Below are 25,654 nucleotides of genomic sequence, written 5' to 3' on the forward strand. Positions count from 1 at the left end.
TTAAGCTTTATAGGATAGAGGTGTCTAGAAGCAGAAATGCGTATCGCTCATCAGGTTCCCTTTTGTGGTTAAGAACCCTTAAATGATGCTCAGGTAAGATCGTTAACAGACCCCAAATTTTTTGGCAGGGAGCAATAATTAAACAAATACTGTTATGGCTGAAATAAACTGTAATTAATCAGTAACTGAGGCTTAAGGATGTTTAGGGTTCAATCCAGTGATGGCCGGCGAGCTGAATGTTGCCAGACGGACATAATCAGGGATTCCTTATGTTTCCTGCAGCGAGCCCCTGGAGGCTTATATCTATTTTGGACCCGTCTACTACCAGAAACTCAAGCACATGGTGCTGGACAAGATGCATGCCCGAGCCAGAGGTCCGAGAGCCGTTCTTACCAGGTAAATAGCCCTTAAGTTTATTTTCATGGTTGGCCATGAATCGGGTTCTTTTCTTCTTATTCGGTTATTATATGTTATTATATGCTTATACGTTGTAGCGCACAAGCAACGTTCGCAATTGGTAGTCTATACGGTGATACAGGCAAAACGGTCTCTTTCTTCCGTCCCTCTCCAGGCAACCCACGGAAGGTCGATCCCGCGATGGTGGCCTTCGACTTGGAGAAATGGAACGCGATTGCCTGATAGGGTACGGGGCCAGCATGTTGCTGTTGGAGAGGCTGATGATTTCTAGCGATGCCTTTGAGGTGGATGTTTGTGGACAATGTGGTTTGCTCGGCTATTCAGGCTGGTGAGTACATCGTAGCTGCTGGTGGTTTGGGATCTTTCCATGTCTACGCCGTAAGGTCAAACAAAAATGGAGATTCCCATTGACCAAACTTTGATTATAGTTGTAGATTAAATAATTCTGGAATCGTAGGACTTGATGGTATTTTGAATAAATTAATTTAAAGCTTGGGTACGCGAGTGCCCCCCCACCTTAAGTATCTGATTTATTGCCAACCGGTTTGTGAATCTCTGCAGGTGCCATTACTGCAAGTCTTCCTGCCACGTGTCGTCTTTGCGGATCCCCTATGCATGCAAACTACTATTTCAAGAGCTCCAGTCCATGAATATTATACCTAGACTCAAGCTGTCGAGGTATAATGAGTAAAAAAAATCAGATTTAATGTCGTTATCGATCTGTATGGATTTGGTTAAAAAGAAGATCCATCTGTTCTTACTGTTAATATGTTGCTGCTTTTTTGGGGGGGAAAACTGATGAATCCTTCTGTACATTGAAGAGATACGAGTACCAAGATATGGAAGGCTTTTTTTGGGGGGGTTTGTGTTGAATACATAAATGGTCTTTTTTTTTTTTTTTTTTTTTTTTTTGTACATGAATACATGTAAAGTTAAAATGTTGAGAAAACATTGAAACTTCTGTGATGTAAAGAAGTGTTTGTTGGTAGAATGTCAATGCACATTTCCTGTATATTTATAAAGAATTTTGGAGCAAAAATTCTACGTTGTGAAGTATTGAATAAATATAAAACTTGATTTTTTTGTGTTTATTATATACCTGTAAGAAAACATATTCGCTTGTACAACTCAATTGGGATTTTTAAAAAATAATAAAAAATCAAAGCAATACTAGTTAAAAAGTGCTGGGGTGGGGGGTTCCCTCTCGCTAGACTAAAGTGTTCTGTTGACACCAGGACTGGATCATTTTGTGTTTTTTGTGAAGGCGATTATTGATGTATTGGTTTATCTTCAAGGAAGTCTCATTAACTGGCCCTTTGCCTGGGGTTGCCGGCCCTCTGGGATTGTGACGATTTCTAGGAGGGAAGAATCTTTAAGCTTCAGTCCCCCAAGATGAAGATCTTTAATAGATTGTAATGTCTTCAGGATGGGACCCCTCCCCCCATTTCTCCTTCTGTGATATATATATAGATAGATAGATAGATAGATAGATAGAATATTGCTGTCTTAGATGGGTGGGAAAAGTACTGAAACTGATTGATTATCGTTGAATGTCAGACAAAACACTAACCGTAACAGATTCCCTTAAAACGGGGATGTGGGAACCTCGTCCGGGTGGGACGGGACAGGTTACCCCGCTTATATAGGGTTCAGCAGAGTTCCTGCTCCATTTACATTGCCTCTTAACCACATGTTGCTTTTGGCTCTTGGAACGAGAGGTAAATGTTGGGTAACTCCAGTTCTGTTCTACTGACTTTATTACCTACTAATCCTTATGACAATGTTTTTACTTATCGATGTTTTCCACATGTTAGGCGTTTTGTATGTACATTCGGTTAAAGGTTATATTTTTTTTTTCCAGTCTCCCCTGGATTTTGTAAGAATTCTGTAAACACAAGGAATGCACAGCTTACGACCACCTTCCCAGTACTGATAGCGTTAATCGGACTTTTCTCCGCTGGTGAACATAGAGTTAATGCTTTAGTGCCTTTAAATGACATGCGTCATTTAGTCTGTGTATTTATGTCTAAAGGGGGTGGGGGGTGTTAATGGGGCTTAAGTGGGGAGTCGGACAGTATTTGCCTCTGGTGGCATGGATCTTGCCCGCTCCTCCATCACGGAGGTCCTCACTACTAAAGAGTAAGAGTCCTGGGTTATGCAGTCATTAGTCTCATTCTGGTCTTTAATAGTGTAGACCAGTCGTGGGACAGGTGAAGGTAAACGCTGCTTTCAGGTCACTTTAATGCCTCCACGTGTTATAGGACTATGCCCCAACCCACAAATTATTTTACAGAGTCCCCCAGAACCACATGTGGTCTTTGTGACAAGAAGTGAAGAGAAAGCTGGTGGAGGGTGAAGAGCCCCAATGTATCACAGGACCACAAAACTTAATTTTCTGGGGCTTCACTCCCCAAAGAGATGTGACCCTTCCCTTCCCAGTCAAAGGTCCGGATCTTCTTGGTACCCCTCCTAAGAGAACCACCGATGTCTTAAATGGGATCAAAGGGTAATCTACCCCACAACCAAAAATCTTCCAGGGGATTCTAACTCCGCTAGCCATTTCCAGTGATGCAAAAAAATAAAAAAGATCGGTCAACACCCAAAACCTCTGGGTTGCGGGGTCTCGACATGCCCCACTCCCCGCCCAATTTTGAGCGATGTGAGCAGGAACGCCTACCGGTGTTGGCAGGACTGCCCGATGAAGTCAGTGGGCAGTCCTGCAAGGGTAGTAGGCTCTGGGTAGCTGGAGCCAACAAGTTCCCAGGTATATCTGCAATGTCAAGGTACCCCATCAGTGTACTTTAACTGCCCAGGGCAGGCTTTCATGGGAGGGAATATGGGCAGGGAGTGGGTGTGGCCACATGCTGCTCCTCCTGCCCGGAGACCTGAAGAAGCAGAGCTTCACCCGGAGACTCCTGGTCTGGCGTTCCCAGGTATGCCCATGACAGCTGAGCCCTAACTAAAATACAATGTCGCTTCGCTAACATAACATCGTTGGGTTTTCCGACCTTTGAGAAGAAAGATGTCAGCCTTTGTTTGCTTGTGAGTGTTGACCATAAATAACAAAAATAGACACATATGTAAACGCTGTTTTTTAATTACTTTTAGTTAGTTTGCTATATCTATTGCTTCTTTTAGTGATTACGAATTGAGTACAACAAAGGACGCTTGGTTCTCTAATCTCGTGAACATTCCTCTTCCCAAGCCTGGTCCACAGTCTAACACTTTTCTAACGCTCTCTTAATATTCCTCTGAACTTGGTGGATTGTCTCTGTGGGAGTTTAGGGTTAGACCCCAGCCTGTGTATTTGCCTGTGGAGTAAATCTTGAGGGCCATGAATAAGCCCCCCCCCCCCCCCCCCCCCCCCCCCCCCCCCGGTGGATTAGAACAGAAGCGGACTATTCTCTCCGAGCTGGAATGATTTGTTGCAATATTGTGACAGCTTGATCTGACCCCGTAACCTTGGGTTTATTTAGCCAGCTCAGTTTAAGAGATCTCGGTTTCCTTCTCCTTGCGGCGGAGAGGTTCCTCGCATCCGACTCCATGCCTAGAATGCGTTACGACGACACAAAGCACCAGCCGTGGAAAAGTTTGGGTCCCAAGACTCAAAAATAAGGCCATTAAGGAGAAGGATCTACAAAAACTAAATCTGTGTTTGGGTGCGATATTTCGGTTAAGATTCTTATTGTGTTTGTGGTCAAGAAGAAGAACTTTAGATATAAAGGGAATAATTACATATTATTTTAGATTCTTTTTTTCTATTTAAGTAGTCATTTTTATTATGTAAATATTTTTAGGGAACAATACTGAAATTAACATTTTATTTTAGAGGCCTCGCTCAGTAACAGGTTACGACGGTATTGTCTGTCACCAGACACGATGGAACATATTCTGAGTTCTCATACGGAGTTTTTACCCCCAGGCTTTTCTAACTAAAGCTAAGGATGCCTCCTCTTACCCAAATAATTAAAGATTCCTGCTGGGTTAAAAAAACCTCAAAAACATAAGATGGTTCATTTCTATAGAAGAGCACATTTACAATGAGAAAAACATAATTTCTCTTACTTTTTTATTACTTTGTTTTGTTCTATAATTTTTTATTGGAGCCTTGATGACTAAACGGGGAAGACTTTTTGTTAAACTGTTCCATGCAAAAAGTTGTCTGAAAAGGTAACTTTTAATATATATGGTTTATTTTCACGAAGCGTTATGGTCCCCAGCAGGAATCTTTAATTATTTGGGTAAGAGGAGGCATCCTTAGCTTTAGTTAGAAAAGCCTGGGGGTAAAAACTCAGTATGAGAACGTACGTCTCAGAATGTGTTCGATCGTCGTAACCTGTTACTGAGCGAGGCCTCTAAAGAACCAAAGAGTACAAATTACATTTTATTATTATGATCTAAAATATTTGCATAATCAAAATGTCTACTTAAAAGAAAAAAAGAGAAGCTAAAATATTTAATTATTTTATATATGTATATATGTATATATATATATATATATATATATATATAGTTGCGTTTCTTGACATACCCCAGAGACAATAAGAATATATATTACTAAAAAGGAGGAAAATGTGTTAAAATGTTACTATAATTGTACGCAGAGAAGGGCCACCGTCAGACTAGGAGCCCCGTAATACGGTGTCGCTAAACATTTGGCTAAGTAATTATGGCTAAGAAGTGACAGGAGCACAGAAAGGATGCATGTACGGTGTAAAAGGCCGTTGGAACTGTAGACGCCCTGGTGGCTGTAATTGGAACTGCAAGTAAAAAGCCAAAATCTTAAAATCAGAGCAGCCCAGGGGGCAATTGCTCCCCTGCCCCCCCCTTGGCAGCCCTCACCTGATTGGTAATTCCTAGATTTATGTACCCTGTGTAGCGGGAAATGTTTCAGATGGCTGTCGATGAGAGACTTGTGTGTAACATCAGGTATTTTTTTTATTTATTTATTTTTTTTTTTAGAATAAACCTTGCTGGGTTTAGAGGCCCATCGAATGGATGCTGAAACTGTCATATACAATGTAATGTATATGATAGCTGAGAAGCCCCTTAAAATTCACATGCTGCCCCCCTTGCAAATGCAGGGGGGAAATTCTGCAGAATAACCCCAAATTCCTTTGCCCACCGTCCAGCTCATTTCCACGGAAGAGGTATATTCAGCTGAACACATATCCTATGCACTGACATTTAAAATGATTAAAGAACTATTACTGGGAAAGGCCTGGACACAGTACTAGGAATGATGTTTCTAGAAGGCAGAGCAGGTGGAACAGCATCCTTAAATTCCCAGTAGGCTAACTAGAGTAAGTTCCGCGATGGCTTCAATGGACTGGACTCCACAACTATCCATTACAGCCGTCACTGGACCTTTGTCGGATTGTGAAGAGTCTCAGTTGTGGAGGGAAGGTTCAGCTGTAAGACTACCTGGGTACTGTCCAGGTTTCGCCCGGAGACTCCGGTTCTCTGCGTCAAAACCCAAATCCTCTGGGCTTTTTTCCCCCCATTTCCCCCTTAAGTGAAGTTGTGTCCCGCGACATCAGTGAGAATGGCCACTGACATCCATGGGAAGACCAACCGACGTCAGTGGGACCACCCAGTGACGTCAGCATCCCGCAAGGGGGGCTCCGTGTAACCAGAGCCTTAAAGTTCTTGGGTATGGCTGTAGGCCATGTTACGTGGGTTCAGCTTTAGGGTCCTTGTTGAGATGGTTCCCAGGAGAACAGACCACCAAAGTTCACATCATAGCGTAGAACTGACAAACCAACAAAGTTTCTGTGGTGACAATTTGGGCTTTCGGAGCCAACGCTGGTCCTCCGCTTCAAAATAATTTTATGTGCCATGTGCGTTTAATTAAAAATGTCAGATTGTAATTAAACCGTCAAGACTTTTATACAAAATTTTGGCCCAAGACGCTAACACTCAAAGTGCAAAAAAAGTAACTTCCTGGAGAATCGGGAATGCGTCAGGCATACACTTAGGGGTTGTTTTAATTAATAACCAATTTAGGCCCAAGTTAATATTTTTCATAACAAAGAAGAATAAAAAGTTCTGTCCAGGGCCAACCAATATAGAAAAAGTTGAAGTGGTTTTTTTTTTGCGTACTGGGAGTTGGCTTGGAATTTCCACGCTGGACGGGACTTATGAGTAGATTCGGGTATACACGCACTCTTCCATGCGATAAAACCCATTTGAGAGTTTTTGAAGAGGACACCTTCCTACAAAACCGGAAATTAAGAGCCTTTCTTTCATGTAAATCCCAGCGGAGTCCAACTTTATTATAATCGTATTTATCATTTCAATATTGCAAATGTATATTATATATAGATTTCTTAAATTGCTTTTTTAGTGGATTTATTAAAAATACCCACTCCCTTCTACTACTTAGACTGTAAGCTCCAAGGGCAAGGGACCTCCTTTCCTAATGTATTCATACCTATTGTACCCAGTAATGTATCCTGGCCTTGCCCCTGCTGCAAAATCGGGGGGCAGATCGGACTCTTGGGTGATCAGCCCCCTCCCCAGTGCGCTGCTGCTCAATGAGACGGTTCCATGGGAGATCTCTGACCGGCGCTGGGTCAGACTTGGGCAACCCCACAGGTAAATCCATCGCCGATTGTACCCCAATCAAAGTGTCTGTCTACTGTGCTCCTTATAATATGACATCATTTCCATGTCCCGTCTATTATGATGTAAAATGTAAAGCAGTAAGAAATTCTATCAGCGCTCAATAAATAAAAGGATTCATCCATACCTACACCTCCATAGCCGATGGAAATGCTGAAATTAGAGTTTTTTTTCTTTTTGACATCAAACATCTGATTAAATTACTAAATTGGTAGAAAATATTTACAATTAGGAATTTAAAATTCAGGTTTTTTTAAAAAAAATGTAAAAATTTTTGTAAATATTTTTTATAGGGTAAGGAAGTGCCGGTTAGCACACGGTACGGCCAGAATATACCCCCCAGCTGGTTGCTTTATTTGCGCTAATAGGCTTAAAGGTTTTTCTATCACCTACAGGCAGGACAAGAGGCAGAGAGCCCTTGCTGTGCATGTGAGGTCACATCTATGGTTTTGCACCTGTCAGTCCTAATGAGATCCTAATGAGGCCAAACAGTGGCATCCCTTTAACACCAGGTCATTAGGAAGACAGCGATAACAGGACAAGAGATACATATTACCAAGCGACACGCTTCCTTCTGTAGGCAGATGCACCACGGAGCTCGGCTACCGGGTTATTTACAGAAGATGACTTTATGGAAAAAAAAAAAAAAAAAAAGAAAGAAGAATGCACATATTCTCAAGAAACGGCGGAAAATCCATAGCCTTATGTTATCGCCGGATAATGAGGTCTGTGTTCCATTACGGAACACACAAATGCTGCGCCGAGGCTTTTTAACCCCGCTCCCTGTGCCTTTCAATCGTTTAACATTCAAAGTACGCACAGGATAATTAATTAAATATGTACGTTGGAGATTCAAAGTCGCCTCAAATAATTGCAGCAGATTTTTAAAAAATAAATAAAAAATAGTGTGCTTTTTATAATTTTTTTTATTATTACTTTTAAATACTTTTAGATTTATTTTTTTATATTTTCCTGTTAAATATTAAATGTGCAATTTAATAAAAAATATATATTGTGTATATATATATATATATATATATATATATATATATATACACATACATACAAACACCACTGTTCAAAAGTTTGGGGTCACTAAGCTGTTTCTATAATTTTGCATAATTGCCAAAGGGTTTTCCAGTGATCAATAATTAGCCTTTTAAACTTAAACTTGGAGTGATGAAGGGCCATTGGAACACAGGAGTGATGGGAGTGATAAAGGGCCATTGGAACATAGGAGTGATGGGAGTGATAAAGGGCCAATGGAACATAGGAGTGATGGGAGTGATAAAGGAGTGATGGGTGGGATAAAGGGCCTCTGTACGCCTATGATGAGATTCCATTAAAAATCAGCAGTCTCCAGCTACAATAGTCATTTACAACATTAACCCCGTCTGCGCTGTATTTCTGATCCATTTCATGTTATTTTAACGGGCAAAATTTGCTTTTCTTTCCTAAAACAAGGAGATTTGTAAGTTACCCCAGAATTAAGAACAACAGTGTGTGTAAAAAAAAATTATATTAAAAAAAATAAAATAAAAAAATATATATATATATATATAATATGTTTATTCATTATATATATTAGTGATTATATATATATAAATAATTTGATCACATTTTAATCATAGTATCATAGTCTATCTTCTCTTACCTATGTTTTTTGTACATCTATCTTTAAGCTTTAAATATCTAAGCAATATTGTGATTCATGTCACAAAAGTAACCCTCAAAGTGTTTAAAAGTTAAAAGTTATCTAAATCTACAGTTTAGGAACCAAGTTAACTGCACCGAAAGTGTCCGATTCTTAAAGGATGGGGTATCTGGCAGCTCCGTCTCGTTGCGTAGAGTTTGGATTTGATTAGAAATCCCTATTAAGGGAAAGTGATTTTTAGTCTGAAATGCCTTGTTTCCTGTTTAGCGGGGGCATCGTAAGCTGTTTGTGGAGGAGGGAACATAGACCATGTCTTTGGTGAAAGAAATTCAGCAGTAATCTCCTTTCTTTGCCTCTGTTGGATTCCCATTCATATTCTAATCACAGCTTTTCCTTCATCAAAAAAAAACCCAGCCACTTTATCATAGCCCCAAAAAAAGCTTGCTTTTACCACTTTTTACATTCAATTTCCACTCTTAAACCAGCTTCCCCGGAGGAAAAAAAAAAATCAAAAAGGAGGCTCAAAATAGACTTTTTTTATCTTGTCGAATTTTGGGACCGAAATATACTAAGAAATAAAGATAAAATAGAGGTTGTGAAGGATCAAACCCTGTTCAGCTTTCACAAAGAACATCCAGGATTGTTTGATTCCAACAGATTCTTCTAAAGAACCTCAGAAGGTCCACCAAAAACCGATCCACCGACCGATAAACCCACACGTTGAAGGTTTTACCGGATCGGTTCATGTTTTAAGAAACAAAACCAGTTTAGAATTGTTTAAAAGTAATTTTTTATATAATTCTGGTGATCAGGTGGGTTCTGTGCCGTCGGTAACAGATGCATCGTTGGACGAATGTGTTGCCAATTCTTCTAAACTCAAGTCATGAGTCTAAGCATGTAGGGGATGTCTGCGTAAGTTGAAATAATAAGAAAAAAGGGTTTTGGAATAGAAAAGGGGGGGGAGTTAAAGCTGGGATTGCGTGGATCTAAACCCCCCCCCCCTTTTTGGAGCAAAGCCTTTCTTATTCAAAGCAGCATCACAATGGGCTTCATATTGAGCCATGTTCCAACCCTGTTTCACTACCAGCCATTCATCAGTGAGCCTGCCCTATCAATGACAGCTCTCCCATCAGGACTCCTATAAAATGATGCTTTTTCCCATGAACATCAGCAAACATTGTGACTGGTCTGGCCCTACCCTGCTGGATTACTGTGTCCATTTCCAACCCTTGGGTCTTTCACTGTCTACATTACAGAGATAAGGAGGAGGGGGGGTGTCCCATCCCCAGGATTTTGGTCTCTTTTACTGCCCATGGGAAGAGTATGCATTGTGGGATGTTGGAGGAACCAGACATGGATTCCACAGGTTGGTAGAACTTTTAGACGCTCAAGGTCTACTTCTGGGGGGACAATACTATAGACGCCATCGGAATCCAACGCAATAGTCACGGAGGGGGAGGTTGGACAGCTCTGAAAATTGTGTTCAATGAAAATTAGATTTTTCTAGTTAATCCTACATAATCCACGATAAAAATACATTTTGGAATGGGGTTTGCATCCATTGCGAGAAATACAATCTTACCACCAAATTTTAATGGCGGCCGTTGAAAAAAGTTGCTTTAAAGTTTGGGTAAAAAGTAGGAAAAGTGATATTTTAACTATTCCAGGAAAGTGCAGGTGGAAGGTAGAATCGTTTACTCGCATCTCAACAAAAATCTTTGCTTGCAAACGTATTTAACCTTTTGATGTCTGAAGACTAAGCAAGTTGATGCTGAGCCATGGACATTCTAATTATTAAACTTGCTTAAGATGTTGTTACAATAAATTGGTACCTTTTGACCCCAACGACCCCGGCATTAATTAACCAACTTTATCCCTGTATAATATGTATTTTAAACCACGGAGATACTTTTTAATTAGAATCACAAGCTGATTAAAATGTAGATTAACAATATAATCTTTTTAGATAATAATAATGTTAATTTAACAAAATGTAATTGCTTTAACCCCTTTAACCATGTTATTTTGTGTTTTTAAAGTTAGTAAAATAACTTTAAAAGTTCTTTCTACTTCAATATTTACATTCAAATTATGATTCTAGATCACTTTAATAGTTAACTCTTGTTTTTTTTAAATATTTCATACACATTTTTAATTAATTGATTAATAGGATTCTGGGTATGTTTCTGTATATGGAATAAGCATAATTTCGTTTGTATATTGACTGATTCCTGAGAATTAGGAAATTAAGAAAATAGATTCTGAACTTTATCTACTTTTAATAGTTATATGACTTCTTGTACCATGGTGTATATAAATACTTTACTGTTATTTCTTGTTCTGCTTTAGGTACATTTTCTGTTTTATATATATATATATAACTATATAAATATATATATATATTTATATAGTTTTACAATTTTCTGTTATATATATATATATATATATATATATGTAGTTTTACAATTGAACACAGTACAATTTCTATATATTTGAACAGATTACAACTCCGGCATTCAGTTTTTACATAAAGATGTTTAATTCAGGATTAAAAAGTAGACAAAAAGTAGAGTTAACAGAAAATTATACTAGTGCGGTAGTAACTGTGGAATTTAACCTAATCTGCCCAAAGTTATGTAAAATTAGTTTATTTCTATTTTATTTGGGCCAAGATTCGAAAAGAATTCACAACTACCCAGGACAAAGCTAACAGATGTCAGCCGTACAATACATTCGGCTAATTCTGCATTTACTCCTGGACTAGTACCAAATATTTTAATCAGCTTTTAACATTTCAATTCATCTGTCCGAGGCTTACATCATGTTTTCCACTTATATCCCAAATTTAACATTCCACATGGTTACTTGGAAGGGGCTGATGGAGAGGTTGCTAGCCCCAGGCAAAATAAATAAATAAATGATTATATTAGCTCAATATTTTTTTTAAAAAATATACATTTTAATTTATATTTTTTATGAATGATATATGTGAGTACGCAAAAGCAAATTTGTGTATTTAGTGTTAATTACAGTGTTAATTGCTGGAGCAACAAGTGCATACTTACACCCAAAGGGAGTTGTTGGGTCCCTTTGGGTCTATTTTGAGCACTTTTTGTAAAAGTAACTTGTTTTGCTAATTTTATAATAACTGTTAATTGATGTATAGCATTCTATAACATAACATTTATTTAATGGACTGAGGTGGTCTTATAATATAATGTTACAAATTGTGGTTATGCAATACAGATTTTTTTTTTTAAAAAGTTACATTTCTAATTGGATTTATTTGGATAATGAGTATGGCTTACATGATCCATCCTGATTTTGCTCCTAATTTTCAGAAAAAAAAATAGTAATAACGCAAGAGCAAGAAAAGTTCCACATTCCCAATGAGCTGTCCCGTGCGACAATTGTCAAAGCATAATATAAATATAATTAGAGCAGGAAATCTTGATTTTCTTTTAATTAAATAAATTTAAAAAAAACAGCAATATTATTTTAATAGTTTTTTTTTATATTGGCTCAATGTAACTTTTTGGGAAAAGGCTATATTAAATTTCTTTTTTTAAGCATGTTGTTCTGTACAGCAGAATGCTCATTTTGCATATTATTTTAAAATTATTATAATTTTATAATTCATACAGAAAATAACAATAATTTGGTTATTCAATTTCCAATACTTTTTAAGTAAAACTAATCTAAAAAAAATATATTAATTTATATTTAAAAAAAAAACTTTGAGTCATATATGTAATTGTATAATGATTTAGATTAAACTTCTGAGATTATTTAAACTCTTGGGAACAAACTTCGGAAGTAGTGGATGGAAGTTAGAGCTGGTTTCTATGGCAATAGTCCCTTGCCCTGTTGTCATGGATACCACTGCAGAGGAAACAGATCTACGACGGCAAAATATTATGAGTTAGCAGCTTTGTCGTAGTGAACACGAGGCGAGCTGATTCTTTGAGAAATAAAAACAAAAAACCAACAAAAGTGACTGAGTGTTAAGGACGTAGGATCCGGTGAAGCATGCCGGTCGGCAACTAATATAGGATTCCTTCAGACTGCTAGTAGAACGTTCCACAGAAAGGCCGAATGATGTGACATTGGAAGAAATCCTCATAAAACTAGAAAGAAAAGTTAAAGGGACTAAAATGTACCTCAAAATAATTTTTTTTAAATATATTTTTGGTAGTTCCAGTACTTTCCGTGGTGCTCCTCTGGAGTACAACTTCCTGTCACAATTTTTTTTATCAGAGTTGAGTCTTTGAGTGGTCAGGTGGCCCAAACCCATACCCGGAAACGTTCTAAATGAGCTGAACCTGAGACTTTTGAGATATTAACCCTTTAATAACCCATCATGAAGATGGATGTGTATCGACTCACCAAATGTGTCACCCAAATGGCTCATGGAAGCCTCAACTTGTCATTATTTAAAGATGCACTTAATTGAATCATCTGCATTCGAGCAGGGGCATGAGCCATGACATACGGGGAGCAAAAGCACCAACTGGAATTCTTATATATGATCACAGCTGGGGGGGGGAGAATAGGAAGGATTCAGCTCCAGTCTGTGTGATGCTAAGAATCTGCCCCTTCACCCTGAGATTGGGGCAAAAACCCTAAGATTCAGTGTCAGACCATGCTCATAACCCGACTACTTATGGTTATAGTACAAAGTCAATCTGTTTGTGTGATATACTACCAAAGTGAAATAGTTGTGCATCAAAGTACAGAAGTATCAAAAAAGTTAATATTCCGGGAATTACTAAAAAACAAACAAAACAAAAAGCTGTGGTTTGCTATAAAAGTTAAGTCCTGAGGCGTCGAGCTTCTCCCAAAGTCTAAGCTGTTGATGGAACCATTGGATATCTCGTAGACTCATCAGAAATAGAGTGTTGAGACTTCACAGAATCATAGTCAGGTTCGCAGACAATGGGTTGGGTCAGGCGGAAGGTCAAACATGCGTGATCTTGCTAAAGTCATACTTTTTCCAAAGCAGAAGTGGGTGGGTTAGATATTATTTATCTTTAGTATAATAAGTTCATTGGTCTATGGCCTGAAATAATTCAATAAATGTGAAAAATAAGATGATTAAAAAAAAATCTAGCCAACTTTTATGCTCTGGTCTTTTACCATAAAGCTGTTTAGAGTTACAGGTCAACTTTTTTGCACCATCTTTGATGGGTCCGCGTTAATTTCAAGAGAAATTAGTATCATGCACAAAAATCCTTAAATTACCTGTATTTCTCACTTAATTATTTACAGATAACTTACTTTGACATCTTCTTAACTCCAATTCTCCTTTCTTTCTCTGCTAAATGTAGCAACTATAGGCACCAACACCACCTCTCAATGCACCCAAACATACGCATTTTCTGTTATTAAACACAGAAGCCCGATGGTGTTTGTTCTTTTCTTGAATTCTTAGTAAATGACCTCGTGTCCTACGTGAAGCGGACTTTTGAACACATCCACAAAGAGTTCCTTGTCTCGAAGTTTAATTTACATAAATATTGTTGTTATTAATGTGCTTGTTGTGATCGGCATGGCCAGCGGACGGCCATGAGGGATCGTCTATGGTGACGCTGTCAATTAAAAGCGTCCATGATGACTCCTAAGAGATTTCAAGGAATAAAAGTAGGGGGGGGACCTAATCATCTGCATATCTTGCATTTATTATACGGAAAACTATGGAACAGCTTTAAATAAGCGATATTTATTATTTATTAATATATATTCTGCATTTTTGGTGCAGGTTGATGATAAAAGCCATTAACATCGGAATAATCTACAAGCCAATTGTATGGAGTCCGATCGTCTACCTGTTGCCATAACTCTCATAATACTATAAAATCTTACGAGCCCGACCACCATTGTTTTTCATTTCTTTTTTAAAGGCTTTTGTCCATTTGTTGGTCCACTAATAATGTACAATTTTAACAACGACTTTTGGACTTCCTAAATTTATCTCAATTAAGAGAATATTCCTTGGAAGTAAGACCGTAGCTCATGGCCTGTGAATTGGACAGAAAATGTTTTTTTTATTATTATTTTTTTAACTTTATACAGAATTCTATAGATTTTCATATATTTTGACCTCTTTGTTATGCCTTACGTTGTTGAATGGATGGCAATTTCAGTAAAAACTGTTGTGCTGTTCTATGAAACATTTCCACCATCTAATAATTCAGTTTATATTCTGACCATCAGTGTCTCGTCATGGGTGATATACTTGTTTTTCCTAGGAAAAATGTACATTGGAGCCCCAGCCAAGTACAATGTATAATTCATATCATGAATAACAGTCAAGGACATCTCGGCCCACCTGTAAAACTGCTCTGATCGTACCTGAAAATGAAGGTTAATCAGCATAAAATAATTAAGCAATAAAGATCTGTTTTTATAGTTCGTACAAATATTGTTTGCCGTAAGATGTCAGCGAAAGTTTCTGACCCATTTGCAAGTTTTATTTTTTAAAGAACCCTAGATAATCTTCTGTATTATCTTCTGTATTATTATGTTAAAAATTTTTTTAGGTTGTTACTAAAAAATAAAATTTAATTTTTAGTGAGCTAGACTTCATATTTTACTATTTTTTTTGAAAACCAAATTTAAATATTTTTGCCAAAACTAAAACCATTTAATCACACAGGATTTTGGATTTCCAAATTCTTTATGTTGCTTTTTCTTATGGAGTTTTATACGATTACATGGTTTTAATAGATAAAAAAAAAAAAAGCGAGGCTGGCATGTTTCACATTAAATAAAAAAAAAACCCCTCACAAACAGCGTAATACAAAACACATACAAAAATTAAATGATTATGTAGTTGTTACTAACAGCAAAACTTTTTGATTTAACCCTTAAAAGGATAAATAAGACGATAGTTCTAAAGCAGAATGAGACCTTTTGTCCATGATTCAGGATCTGGCTAATGCATTGGTGACCTGACTACCGAGAGGCCATTTTGTATCTGGACTTGATTTCGAAGTTGAAACTTTTCAGTAATTTTGTATACCGGGCTAATTTGACCACCCCCTATCCCAGTTCACTCTTTATACCCCTATTATCCCTGACCCTACCATTGGCAGGTTCATCTCCTCCCCTGTTACCTCGCCTTATAGATTCCTTTGTTGGCTTCTAATCGTCGAAAAAAATTCCGCTAATTCCTTAGCTTCGTTTTGACAAACCTTACGATTGTTGTGCAAACCTACAGTTTAAGAACTGTTGTAAATGTAATTAGCTTGCGCATAATTATCAAGTGGTATTAAGTACTGACAAATAATATCACTTATTCCATTTAGCAATTTAACAAATTCACGAAATCCTACCTCGCTTCCAAAAATTGGTTCAAATTATTTTATCCATTAAAGTATTAAAAAAATATATGGTTTTTTTTTTTAATGAAAAAAATAAATAATTAAAAAAAACAGGTTAAATCTTTCAGAATTGACGAGTAATAATTATAAAAAAATTTATGATTTCATATGGAGTGTTATGATCTCATATAGAATGTTTTTTCTATTAATTACTAACAATAATTCAAAAACAAATATTAAATTCTATTTATTTATGGGTTTTTTTAGATATAATACTGACTTTTTGTTTTCTGAAATTGTATTTCAGAGGACAGAAGAGTTGACGCCAAGGTTGAACCCATATTGAATACAAAATATTAACTGATTAAATTGAATATCATCCCAACCTATTAAGTGCCTTACGATATTTAGAATTTCAGTAGTATACGGCAACGTGATAATTCACTGATGGGAAACATAGTTTTGGACTATATTTTCGGTTTAACCCCTTAATGACAAAGCCTGTACATGTGCGAGCTCAAAATGCATTATTTTCAGTGGGTTTAGGGACTGCCCTTTGTCCTTAAGGGGTTAACAATGGTTCATAACATCTGTTATTTCTCATCGTGATAAAAAATGATCAATAAATGATGTTTACATGAAATGTTAACAAAAAGTAGACGCATACGAACAGTTTTGTTGAAAAAAAAATAGGGTCGTCACGCAGAATGTATGTTTATTTAGGGTCGCTAATGAAAGTGACAGTGTATCTCTTGCAATGTGTTCTATTTGTAACAATTTTCTATGGATAAGCAGTATATTAGTAGTATAAAGGGTTACATTGAATGGCGTCATGGAAAGTGTTAATATGTTTTGTTTTATACCTAAAGTGCATCAAAAAATAACAGGATAATCATACATAGGTTTAAACTAGAGTTTGTATTCCATCTCAAAAAGGCAATTAAAAGTACAGCTTTGTGTTTATAGTAATTTTTATGTGACCTGTTTGAAAGTCTCCCTCCTTCATCTAGATGACGTTCTTCTAAGGTTGATACCATCGACACAAGGTTATTTTAATAATGTCATTACCTACAATGTGGATTCTGGCCTGCAGAGCCCTGATTATTATATTATATTATATTTAATAATATATTTAATAATAATTTAATAATAATTATTATAATTATTTATTTTATATAGCGCCATCAAACTCCGTAGCGCTGTCCAATGGGAGATGATTTTAAGTTAATTTTCCCGCACCGGTGGCCATATTAATGAACTTGGTCACAGTCGATAAAGCTCAGCCGCCCGGTCTCACCGACGTTTCAGAGTTAGGTTGAGATATTTGACTATAGTGGATTCTATAGACTCTTGACTCTTGAGGCTTCCAAACAAGACCTTGCTCTGATGGCTTTATGAGTTTCAGAGAAGGTGACTCCTTACGTCAAGGTCGGGCCGAAAATCGTATTTGGAATTTTAGTCTCGATGAAGTCTGTGAATTTTAAGGGCATCTGTAAGCACTCATTGGGACATCAATCTGGCATCGCACCTGAAGAAGACATCTCTCAGGTCTTCAGATAAATCAGTGGTTAAAAACACCTCGACGACGTTTACTAACTGTATTCTAAAACTATGATTCCGCTATTGAGAAAGCTTTTATAACATTACACTCCTTTCTTTATGCTGCGTTGGTTAAGGACATTTTTTAGGTGTCAGTCTCATTTTAAACATAAGGGGCTCTGTGAAGATTGATGAGACTGTCTTTGTCGTTGAAGTGTAGGGTATCGTTGTATTACATCCCATGCTGTGTTACGGGGATTTCCTATGCATCCCTTCTTTTTGTTTCTCTAGTTTGACTCAGAATTTATTGCATTGTTTACAAGATCAAAGAAAGACATGAAAGGCTACGTGCACCTCTACGCATAACTAAAAGGTTTGGGGCTCTGTATTATATGGGCGTTATCAAGATGGTTTTGGGATGTAGCCGCTTTCTAAAGCGATCCCCATCAATTTATGAAAGTTTATCTACAGCTTAAAAGTCATTTTCAGGGTCGGATTTATACTCGGGTGCCATTGCTGGTGTCGTAAATACAACTGGGGGGAAAAAAATGAAATCATAGAAAAAATATTACATTTTGAAGGAACATTGGAGGGAAACAGGAGGATATTGGGAAAAATGATGGGTTGTAGGGTGGAGTAGGTGGGCTATCATGGAGCGCCATCCATTTGCCTCTTATGAAACTTCTAAATATGGCGCCATTTTAGGGAAGTGCATCATGGATGGGTTGCCCAAGCATTATCCCTGTTTCTTTGTCCTTGTGACAGTCTATGGCACGATGGGTGCCAGAGGGATCCAATGATGGTCCCCTTAACTCTGTGGATAAGGCACTTCTGTAGACCTGTTATTACCAGATTTTGCTTCTATGCTTTACCCTGATCTCAATGACACTCTCTGTGGTCCTTTCCATCACTTTTGTCCTCCAAAGGCTCCTGTCCTTGGGGATTTTTTTTTTTTTTTTTTGCTTTTTGGTATTCTGTGTTTTTGATGAGTCCTCCTTGAAGACCTTTGAGATGTTCCTCACATCCACTCCCCTGCACCTCTCCATTCTTTGAAATTGCACTTGATGATTTACATACTCCAGACAGCAATTCTGGGGCCTTTGTGCCTAAATTAAATTAGTCTCTTTGCTGTAAAAAACAAAAACCCATTATCTGCCACTCACCCATACAATCCCTTATATTGTTCTATCCATAATACGCCTTTTTACATGTTTCTTAATGTTGGCTTCCTTTTCAGTGTGTTTGTGTGAATATTCTTTTGCGATGATACCTGTTTTGTGATTACCTTATTTGATACAAAACACAGAAAAAAAAACCAAATGTCACTTAACTTCTTTCAGCTACCAGTTTAGTCGAACATTAATCTTAAAGAAGCCATAACATGGGTGCCCCACACAGAGCTAAATATTTGATCTATACATCATACTAGCAAAGGTGAACCGTCTGTAGGTTTCCTACCATTGAGGAAAGGTTAGGGTGACCACAAAATGATTTGCTTTTTTTTTTTTTTGTTTTTTTACAGTTTTTTTCATTATATTTTTTTTAACAATTTTTTATAAAGTTCCCAAATAAAAAAATAAATAAGATTAAATAATAATATATTATTAATAATATAATAATATTATTTTTTTACATAAAAGCATTTTTGTGTGTTGTCCTCAATAACCGACAAAGTGCTTTTCACTTATCTATCGTGTTCCAACTACGCTACTGTGACAGCCAATAAGAAGTCACCAATACCTAACTCTACAAAACCAGCTATTTACTGGTTAAAAAAAGGTCCGAGATTTAGTATCACGGCAAACCAGCCAGTGAAGAAGATGTAAACACTTGGCAGTATACGGAGAATGGCACATAGGGTTCGTCGTATAGAAAGGGTGCAATCGGAATTCTGGATCCGCAAAACTGAAAAAAATCTAGAAGTTTAGAATTATAGAATGTGCAGTTTTTGCAGGTTCTACACGAACTGAGCGCAACCATTCCTGTGGCGTTCAGCTTCTCAAGGATTCTTAAAATCCTGTCTTGTAAATAAATATATAATGAAAATACTTATGTAGAATTTTTCTTCTGAGAATTATTCCTCTTTTGTTATTGTGTTTGAAAATTAGCATTATTTTCTCAAGCATTCTCAGAACTTTTCTCTACTTTTCTATAATGAAAGAACGTAAGCCAAGCAAAGAAAGTAAAAATGAAAGTTACGGATGAATCGGTCCTTCATGACCAATGGGTCGCAGGCTTTGTCTGGAAATTTAGAAACAATTTACGGGCATCCAAGTCTATGAAATATGTTCTTATAGAATTTTACTTTTTTTCTTTTACAGAAAGTTGGATTGAAAGGTGTCTCAGCGAAAGTGAAAATAAACGCTACTCAAGTCACACATCTTTGGGAAATGTTTCTAATGAAGAAAGTAAGTGGTTTACTTTTTGAGTATTATTTTGACTAAATATCTAAATGTCCGAAGATCAGTCAAGATCAGAGATTCTATGTTCTTCTTAAATAGGTTGATTTATTATACAGGGTACAACACCAATTGATGACAGATTATAGTAAAAGTATGGAGACAATAGAGTTTGAGGGGTCTTCTTCTTGAAACGATGGAGGAGAGAGGATAAAGGTATAGGTAGAGGTGCCCATGACCTCTAACCTTGAGTCGGAACCTTCTATGACAATCTCTAGAAGGATATATCTACAGATCTCATGTACCTACTACATGATACAAGAATTCCAGAGAGACCTTCTAGTAGTTCTGTCAAGTGGTTAAAACAAATGCTCCTGTCGCTTATGCTTCACTTATACATAATGTATATTTTAGAAAAAGAAAATATGGATCTCTTACAGGGTATTTCTGCAACATTGCTGAAGACGTAACCTATGCCAAGGGACCTGGTTTTAATTTAAAAAACATAAATTTTAACCGGAATTGTAAAGTATTTGCAGAAAACGTGGATCCCACCTATGTCCATATGGGTGTTTTTTGAAGCTTAGTTGGTTTTTATGGCAAGTGTTAAGAATGGTTGAGTAGTGGACATGGTGGACTTGGCATCTTAAGGTATAGCTCTTATGCAGCATCTTTGAGATTGTAGCTTATGAAGCATGTAGTGGAGCACATTAAGTTACATTTATATAAAAAAACCAGCAGATTCCGTAGCACTGTTACAATCAGTGGAATCGTTTAACCCCTTAAGGACAATGGGTGGTCCCAAAACCCATTGAAAACAATGCATTTTCAGCCCGTACATGTGTGGGCTTTGTCATTAAGGGGTTAAAGTTACACACAATAACAAACTGGTACGAAAGGAGAAGAGGGCCCTGTTCTTGAGAGCTTACAATTTGGTCGGCGGTTGAGGGGGGAAGTGAAACAGTTGGAGAAGACGGCTTGGATGGGGATGAGATGATAGGGGTCCAGATGATCTGTAGAGGTTGTTGGTCGTTCAGATGTCTGGATTAGGACAATGGCTGAGAGTGTTAGGAGGAGAGCTTTTGAAAGTCACAGCAGAAAGTCTGACGGGACATGGAAGGGGTGAAATCCTCGATGTGGGAATGGGAAGACGTAATGATGGTCGAAGACCACGAGAGGATCAAGGAGGTTGGTTAGTGGTGTATTTGGATGGAACGGTAGAGATATAGGGGGGTCCAGAGTTGCTAAGTACTCTATAGGTCAGGAGTTTGAATTTGATTCTGAAGGGTATGGGGAGCCAGCGGAGCGATTGGCACAGAGGAACGGCAGATGAGGAACGGTGACAGAGAAAGCACCTAATTTCCCTAAACTATCAGCTATGTCTTTCACTCATCTGTATGTGTGCCTGATGCATGTAGAGTCCATTATTAAACCCTACTTTGTTTATTCCGCATTTTCCAGCAGATGAAGAAAAGGAAAACAGGGCATCAAAACCACATTCCACTCCGGCCACCCTGCAATGGTAATTATCCTGCTATAAATGTAAATAGATAGTAGAGGTGCTGTCCAGAGTCCATCAACAAATGGGGCTTAGTGACCCAAAAAATCTTTAAATCGGAGCAGCCCAATGGGCAGTTGCCATCTTGCCTCCTTTGCCAGCCCATCCCTGATTGTGATATACGGTATAAGTAGAATATATTTGAAATTCTACATTATTCGTGTTGTCTGTTCAGTTTTATTCAAAATGTATTTATAAGATACTGACTCGGTGTATTCAACGGTTACAATGCAAACTATTTTTCACTTGCTTTACTGGAAATACAATCATCCATTTAGGGCTCGATTACTTAAAACGGAGTCATCGTGGTTTTTAAAAAAAGCTTATTTATTTTCTTCAATTATAGTGTTGGTGTTATCTCTTTTTTTTTGGGGGGGGGGGTCTTTTATGCCAAAGCTATCTTTTTTGAACTATGACATCACTATTGCAAATTAAATCTAATTGCATTTCCGTGCATAGCGATACCATCGACTACCAGTACCCTGGCAACCTATGAATCAGTATATATATATAAAAAAAAAACAGTTAAAGTCCCAGTCAATTAAAATTCCACTCTTTATAAACGAAATTAAATGAGTGTCGGAGGACAGGGATATATTAAACACGCAATGTGTGGCAGCGAAAACATTATATTGACATCAAGTTATATTTGTACATAATTGTTTTAAAATGGACAATGGATTGAAAAGAGCCGAGGGTGGGCCTTTGATCATTAAAAAACGACAGGTATAATAGTGTTTTGTATGCCGCGCCGGACTAATGATGGTCCTGAAAGAAAGGCGAATGACAGATAAAAGTGTTATCTACCAGGAGAAATAATTAGCGGCTACTTCAAGATCTTCGCCAGGCAGATGATCCAGTTTAATTGGGATGCACCAAATTCCCTCTGTGCCTTCTGACATCTTGGGGGGAAAAAAAAGAATTTAAAGAATATGAAGTTGGTGAGCCCATTAAAGATACATTCTATTGTGTACTTTGGGTCAAAATGAATCGGAAGGCACAGTTTTGACTTTTATATTATTGAACCCTTACACATATAATCATGTCTTCGACGAACGTTACTTTTCCTGATATATCATTTGATTTAGTCATTATTTGTATTAATTAATTAAACTTTTTTTTTTTTTTAAAACCCTCTTCTAATCTCGACATATTTTGTTCTTTATTTCCTCCCTTTCCTTCCTTTTCTTCCTTTCTTTTTTTCATTCAACATGGCAATAACATGTTTCGCACGGCAAATTATTCTCTTGTGGTGTAGACTATATTTTACCAATTTTTATATGTTTTAGATTTTTTTCCCTGTATTTGAGAACTACCACAGTGCTAAATTCATACAAAAAATGATCATGTTAGTTTACATTTCTGTAAGAACAGCGGACATTTGGTTGTCTTCCCCCAAATAATGAAAGGTGGTATGACCCATACTGTAGTAGTAAACCCAAGACTAGGGAACAAATTCCATGGGAGAGAGAGAGGACAAGGGTCGTTTAACTGGCAATTACTACACCTGGGAACTCCAGTAATGGGATGACTGAAGGACACTTGTGTTCTTCTACTGTGTCTGCTTCTCCATATCCAATGAATTCTCAATAATATTCACTATACGCATGGATTTTATATTTAAGGCTGGAGGAAAACTATGAGATTGCCGAAGGCGTCTGTATTCCCAGGAGCGCTCTCTACATGCACTACCTGGACTTCTGCGAGAAGAATGATACGCAACCAGTCAATGCTGCAAGCTTTGGAAAGGTAGGTAATGGTTACCATTAATGATATGCAGTGGAAGAGCTCCATTATTCTAAACTAGAATGCTATGCAACCAATAGGGAACCACAAGGTTGTGGATTCCATCTCTCATTGGCACCATACCGCACCAATAAAAAGTTTCCGTAACCCTCCGTAATTTCTGTTCAGTAATATCAACGAATGATTTATAAGATGAGTATTGTTAAACATGGCATAGTTGTTTTCTTCAACAATAATAGATACGGATACCTGTGATACATTTATGATAAGAAATAGAAAAATATATCATGTAACTTCTCAATGGGATGAGCAAGACTATTCTACCGCACTCAAAATGGTCAATAAGTGATATTATATATATATAAGAGCAAGACTGGCCAACACAACTCAAGCGGTGTATTCTACACTTATGATATACAAGGGGCTAAGGATGGTATATTATATTATGTGAAATATTTTCACATCTCTTATGGATTATTGAACCATTCTATTGCTTGCCATTGGACCAAAGAGTGTTATTGTGCTGTTATCATCTGTAGTTCCACATGTGGCCTCAGGGGGTCTGTTGTCAGCCAATTCTATATACGTTGTCAAGAGACTGGCCTCTTGTTGGTGTATGGATGGCTTGTGTTTGTTGACAATGGATGGAACAGATCACTGTGTATTGGCAATGTTGCCTGCTTAAAGCTATATAGAGCATGGAGGTCCTACATAGACACAGGAGATATTTTTAACGGTCTGTGGTTAATGTAAAGTATTTTTGCCTAATATGGCTTATGGAAAAGGCAAAGGTTTTAGCTTATTGGAGAGGAGAACTCGTTTGAGAAATATTTGACGGGTTTTTAGGTGTTTTGGCAAATGATTTGTATTGCATTAGTTCATGACCTCTTGATTTTATTGTACAATCTTCTCCAAACTTCACATGTTTGGGGTACAATGCTAAACTGGTCTTTTGGAACATGCTCACATATGCTTTTTTTATTACATAATGTGGTTTTTCTGTATATTTGTTTATTTTCTGTAAGTGTCTTACCATCATTTGATGGAACTATGAGATGAATAGAATCCAAGTGTGAATATTTACCAAGGTCCGAGTTGTCTTGAGTACCTTCAAGGGGTCATAAGAGTTATCTTTTTAATTTACCAAAATGTTTTTAGGCCGCACTCAAGACCTGGTCTCAGCAAGGTCTCTTAACAGTTGGGATCGCGTGGGGTTTATTAAAGTGCCTTAAAAGTTCAATGCGGGAGGAACTTGTTATAGATTCAAAGTTGAGTCTCATTTGAGGTCAACGGTGACCCTATGCAGGGGTGCTGTGCACATCTCAGCAGATAATATATTTTTTTCAAGGTCTAGCAAAGTTCAGTTGAAGTACATTCCATCTTCTTTGGGTTTTAGCTACCAATCTCTACAGCTAATGTGAAAATGTTCTGTCTAGAACCCAAAGGGTTTCCAATTCTATAATATGTTATCTGCATTAAACATAAACACTTTGGTTAGGATAGTTTTAAATTGTCTTTTTCCTTGGATTCTGTTGGTTCTTTAAGTTCAAGGAACTCTAGGAATCTGATTTTTTTTGTCGTAGTCTAACCTTTATTATGTATTCCATGGACTAATTCAATAAATCACTCGAGTCTTTTTTTTTTTTCTAAATACTTGTTGGTGAGGAGAATACTAATGAGGTCATATGTTGGATCTTCATCCTTGATGGGATTCCTTGTAAAACTTTATGTTAAATTGGCCATGACATTTTTCATCAATATTGAATTATGGCACCAATTATGAGGCAGGTTCATCTTAATTCGCATATCTGGGTCCTAAAATCCGTTTTAGTGATTGTTTGCGTGTGGGTTGAGTATTTGTCTGTTTTTCAGACCTTTTCATGTCGGGTTTATTGGACTTTTTGCCTCTGTATATGGCCCCCTGATTTGTTTGCCAAGTGGGTTGGCTCACATTCCTTGGCAATATATTGTCGGGCCCCTCTGTAACAAATGGTTAAATGAATTTGGCCGGAGGAGTTGAGGAATGTTAGATCAGTAGCGAGACCAGCATGGGGTATTTTTAAGGCAGGCTTCATTGAGTCTACACAAAAAAAAGAAAAAAATCTTCTTGCCTGTCTACTCATTTATCAAACAGCTAAACGAACTTCACAGCTTTTCTTCCTCCCTTTTACTGTTTGCTGATGTTAGCTCCAGAAATTAAATCTGTACTGCCAACTTTAATGAGAAGAGGCCCTAAATCTCTCTTCTTTTAAAAAAAAAAAAAAAAAAGGACCCAAATATATTAACCAGACAAGATGAATGGCGGAGGATTTTCATAAGGAGGAAATGCCACGTATGAAAAAGTTACATTAATCATCAGAACCTTAAAAATAATGTATATGTTGTGTTCACCTTT

The 25,654-nt window shown here is 37.3% G+C and overlaps 2 protein-coding genes across 3 annotated transcripts in view; both read left to right on the forward strand.

Moving 5' to 3' along the window:
* LOC149287267 (DNA-directed RNA polymerase III subunit RPC2-like) overlaps positions 1–1,108 on the forward strand; it is a 32,557-nt gene extending 31,449 nt beyond the window's left edge. The window contains exons 26-28 of the mRNA XM_089492964.1: positions 283–396; positions 572–745; positions 979–1,108. Of these exons, the coding sequence (XP_089349090.1) occupies positions 283–396; positions 572–745; positions 979–1,108 (418 nt within the window). The remainder of the gene's footprint in view (positions 1–282; positions 397–571; positions 746–978) is intronic.
* An 8,910-nt stretch (positions 1,109–10,018) lies between these two features.
* The window catches only part of LOC149287268 (regulatory factor X 4), a 30,063-nt gene continuing 14,427 nt past the window's right edge, over positions 10,019–25,654 (forward strand). For both annotated transcript variants that reach the window (XM_089493066.1, XM_089493067.1), the window contains exons 1-4: positions 10,019–10,061; positions 19,878–19,964; positions 21,420–21,477; positions 23,139–23,262. In XM_089493066.1, the coding sequence (XP_089349192.1) occupies positions 10,019–10,061; positions 19,878–19,964; positions 21,420–21,477; positions 23,139–23,262 (312 nt within the window). The remainder of the gene's footprint in view (positions 10,062–19,877; positions 19,965–21,419; positions 21,478–23,138; positions 23,263–25,654) is intronic.

This window comes from Sceloporus occidentalis, unplaced genomic scaffold (genome assembly GCF_023333645.1).
Source record: "Sceloporus occidentalis isolate IW3139 unplaced genomic scaffold, rSceOcc1.0.p SCAF_62, whole genome shotgun sequence".
Lineage (NCBI taxonomy): Eukaryota > Metazoa > Chordata > Lepidosauria > Squamata > Phrynosomatidae > Sceloporus > Sceloporus occidentalis.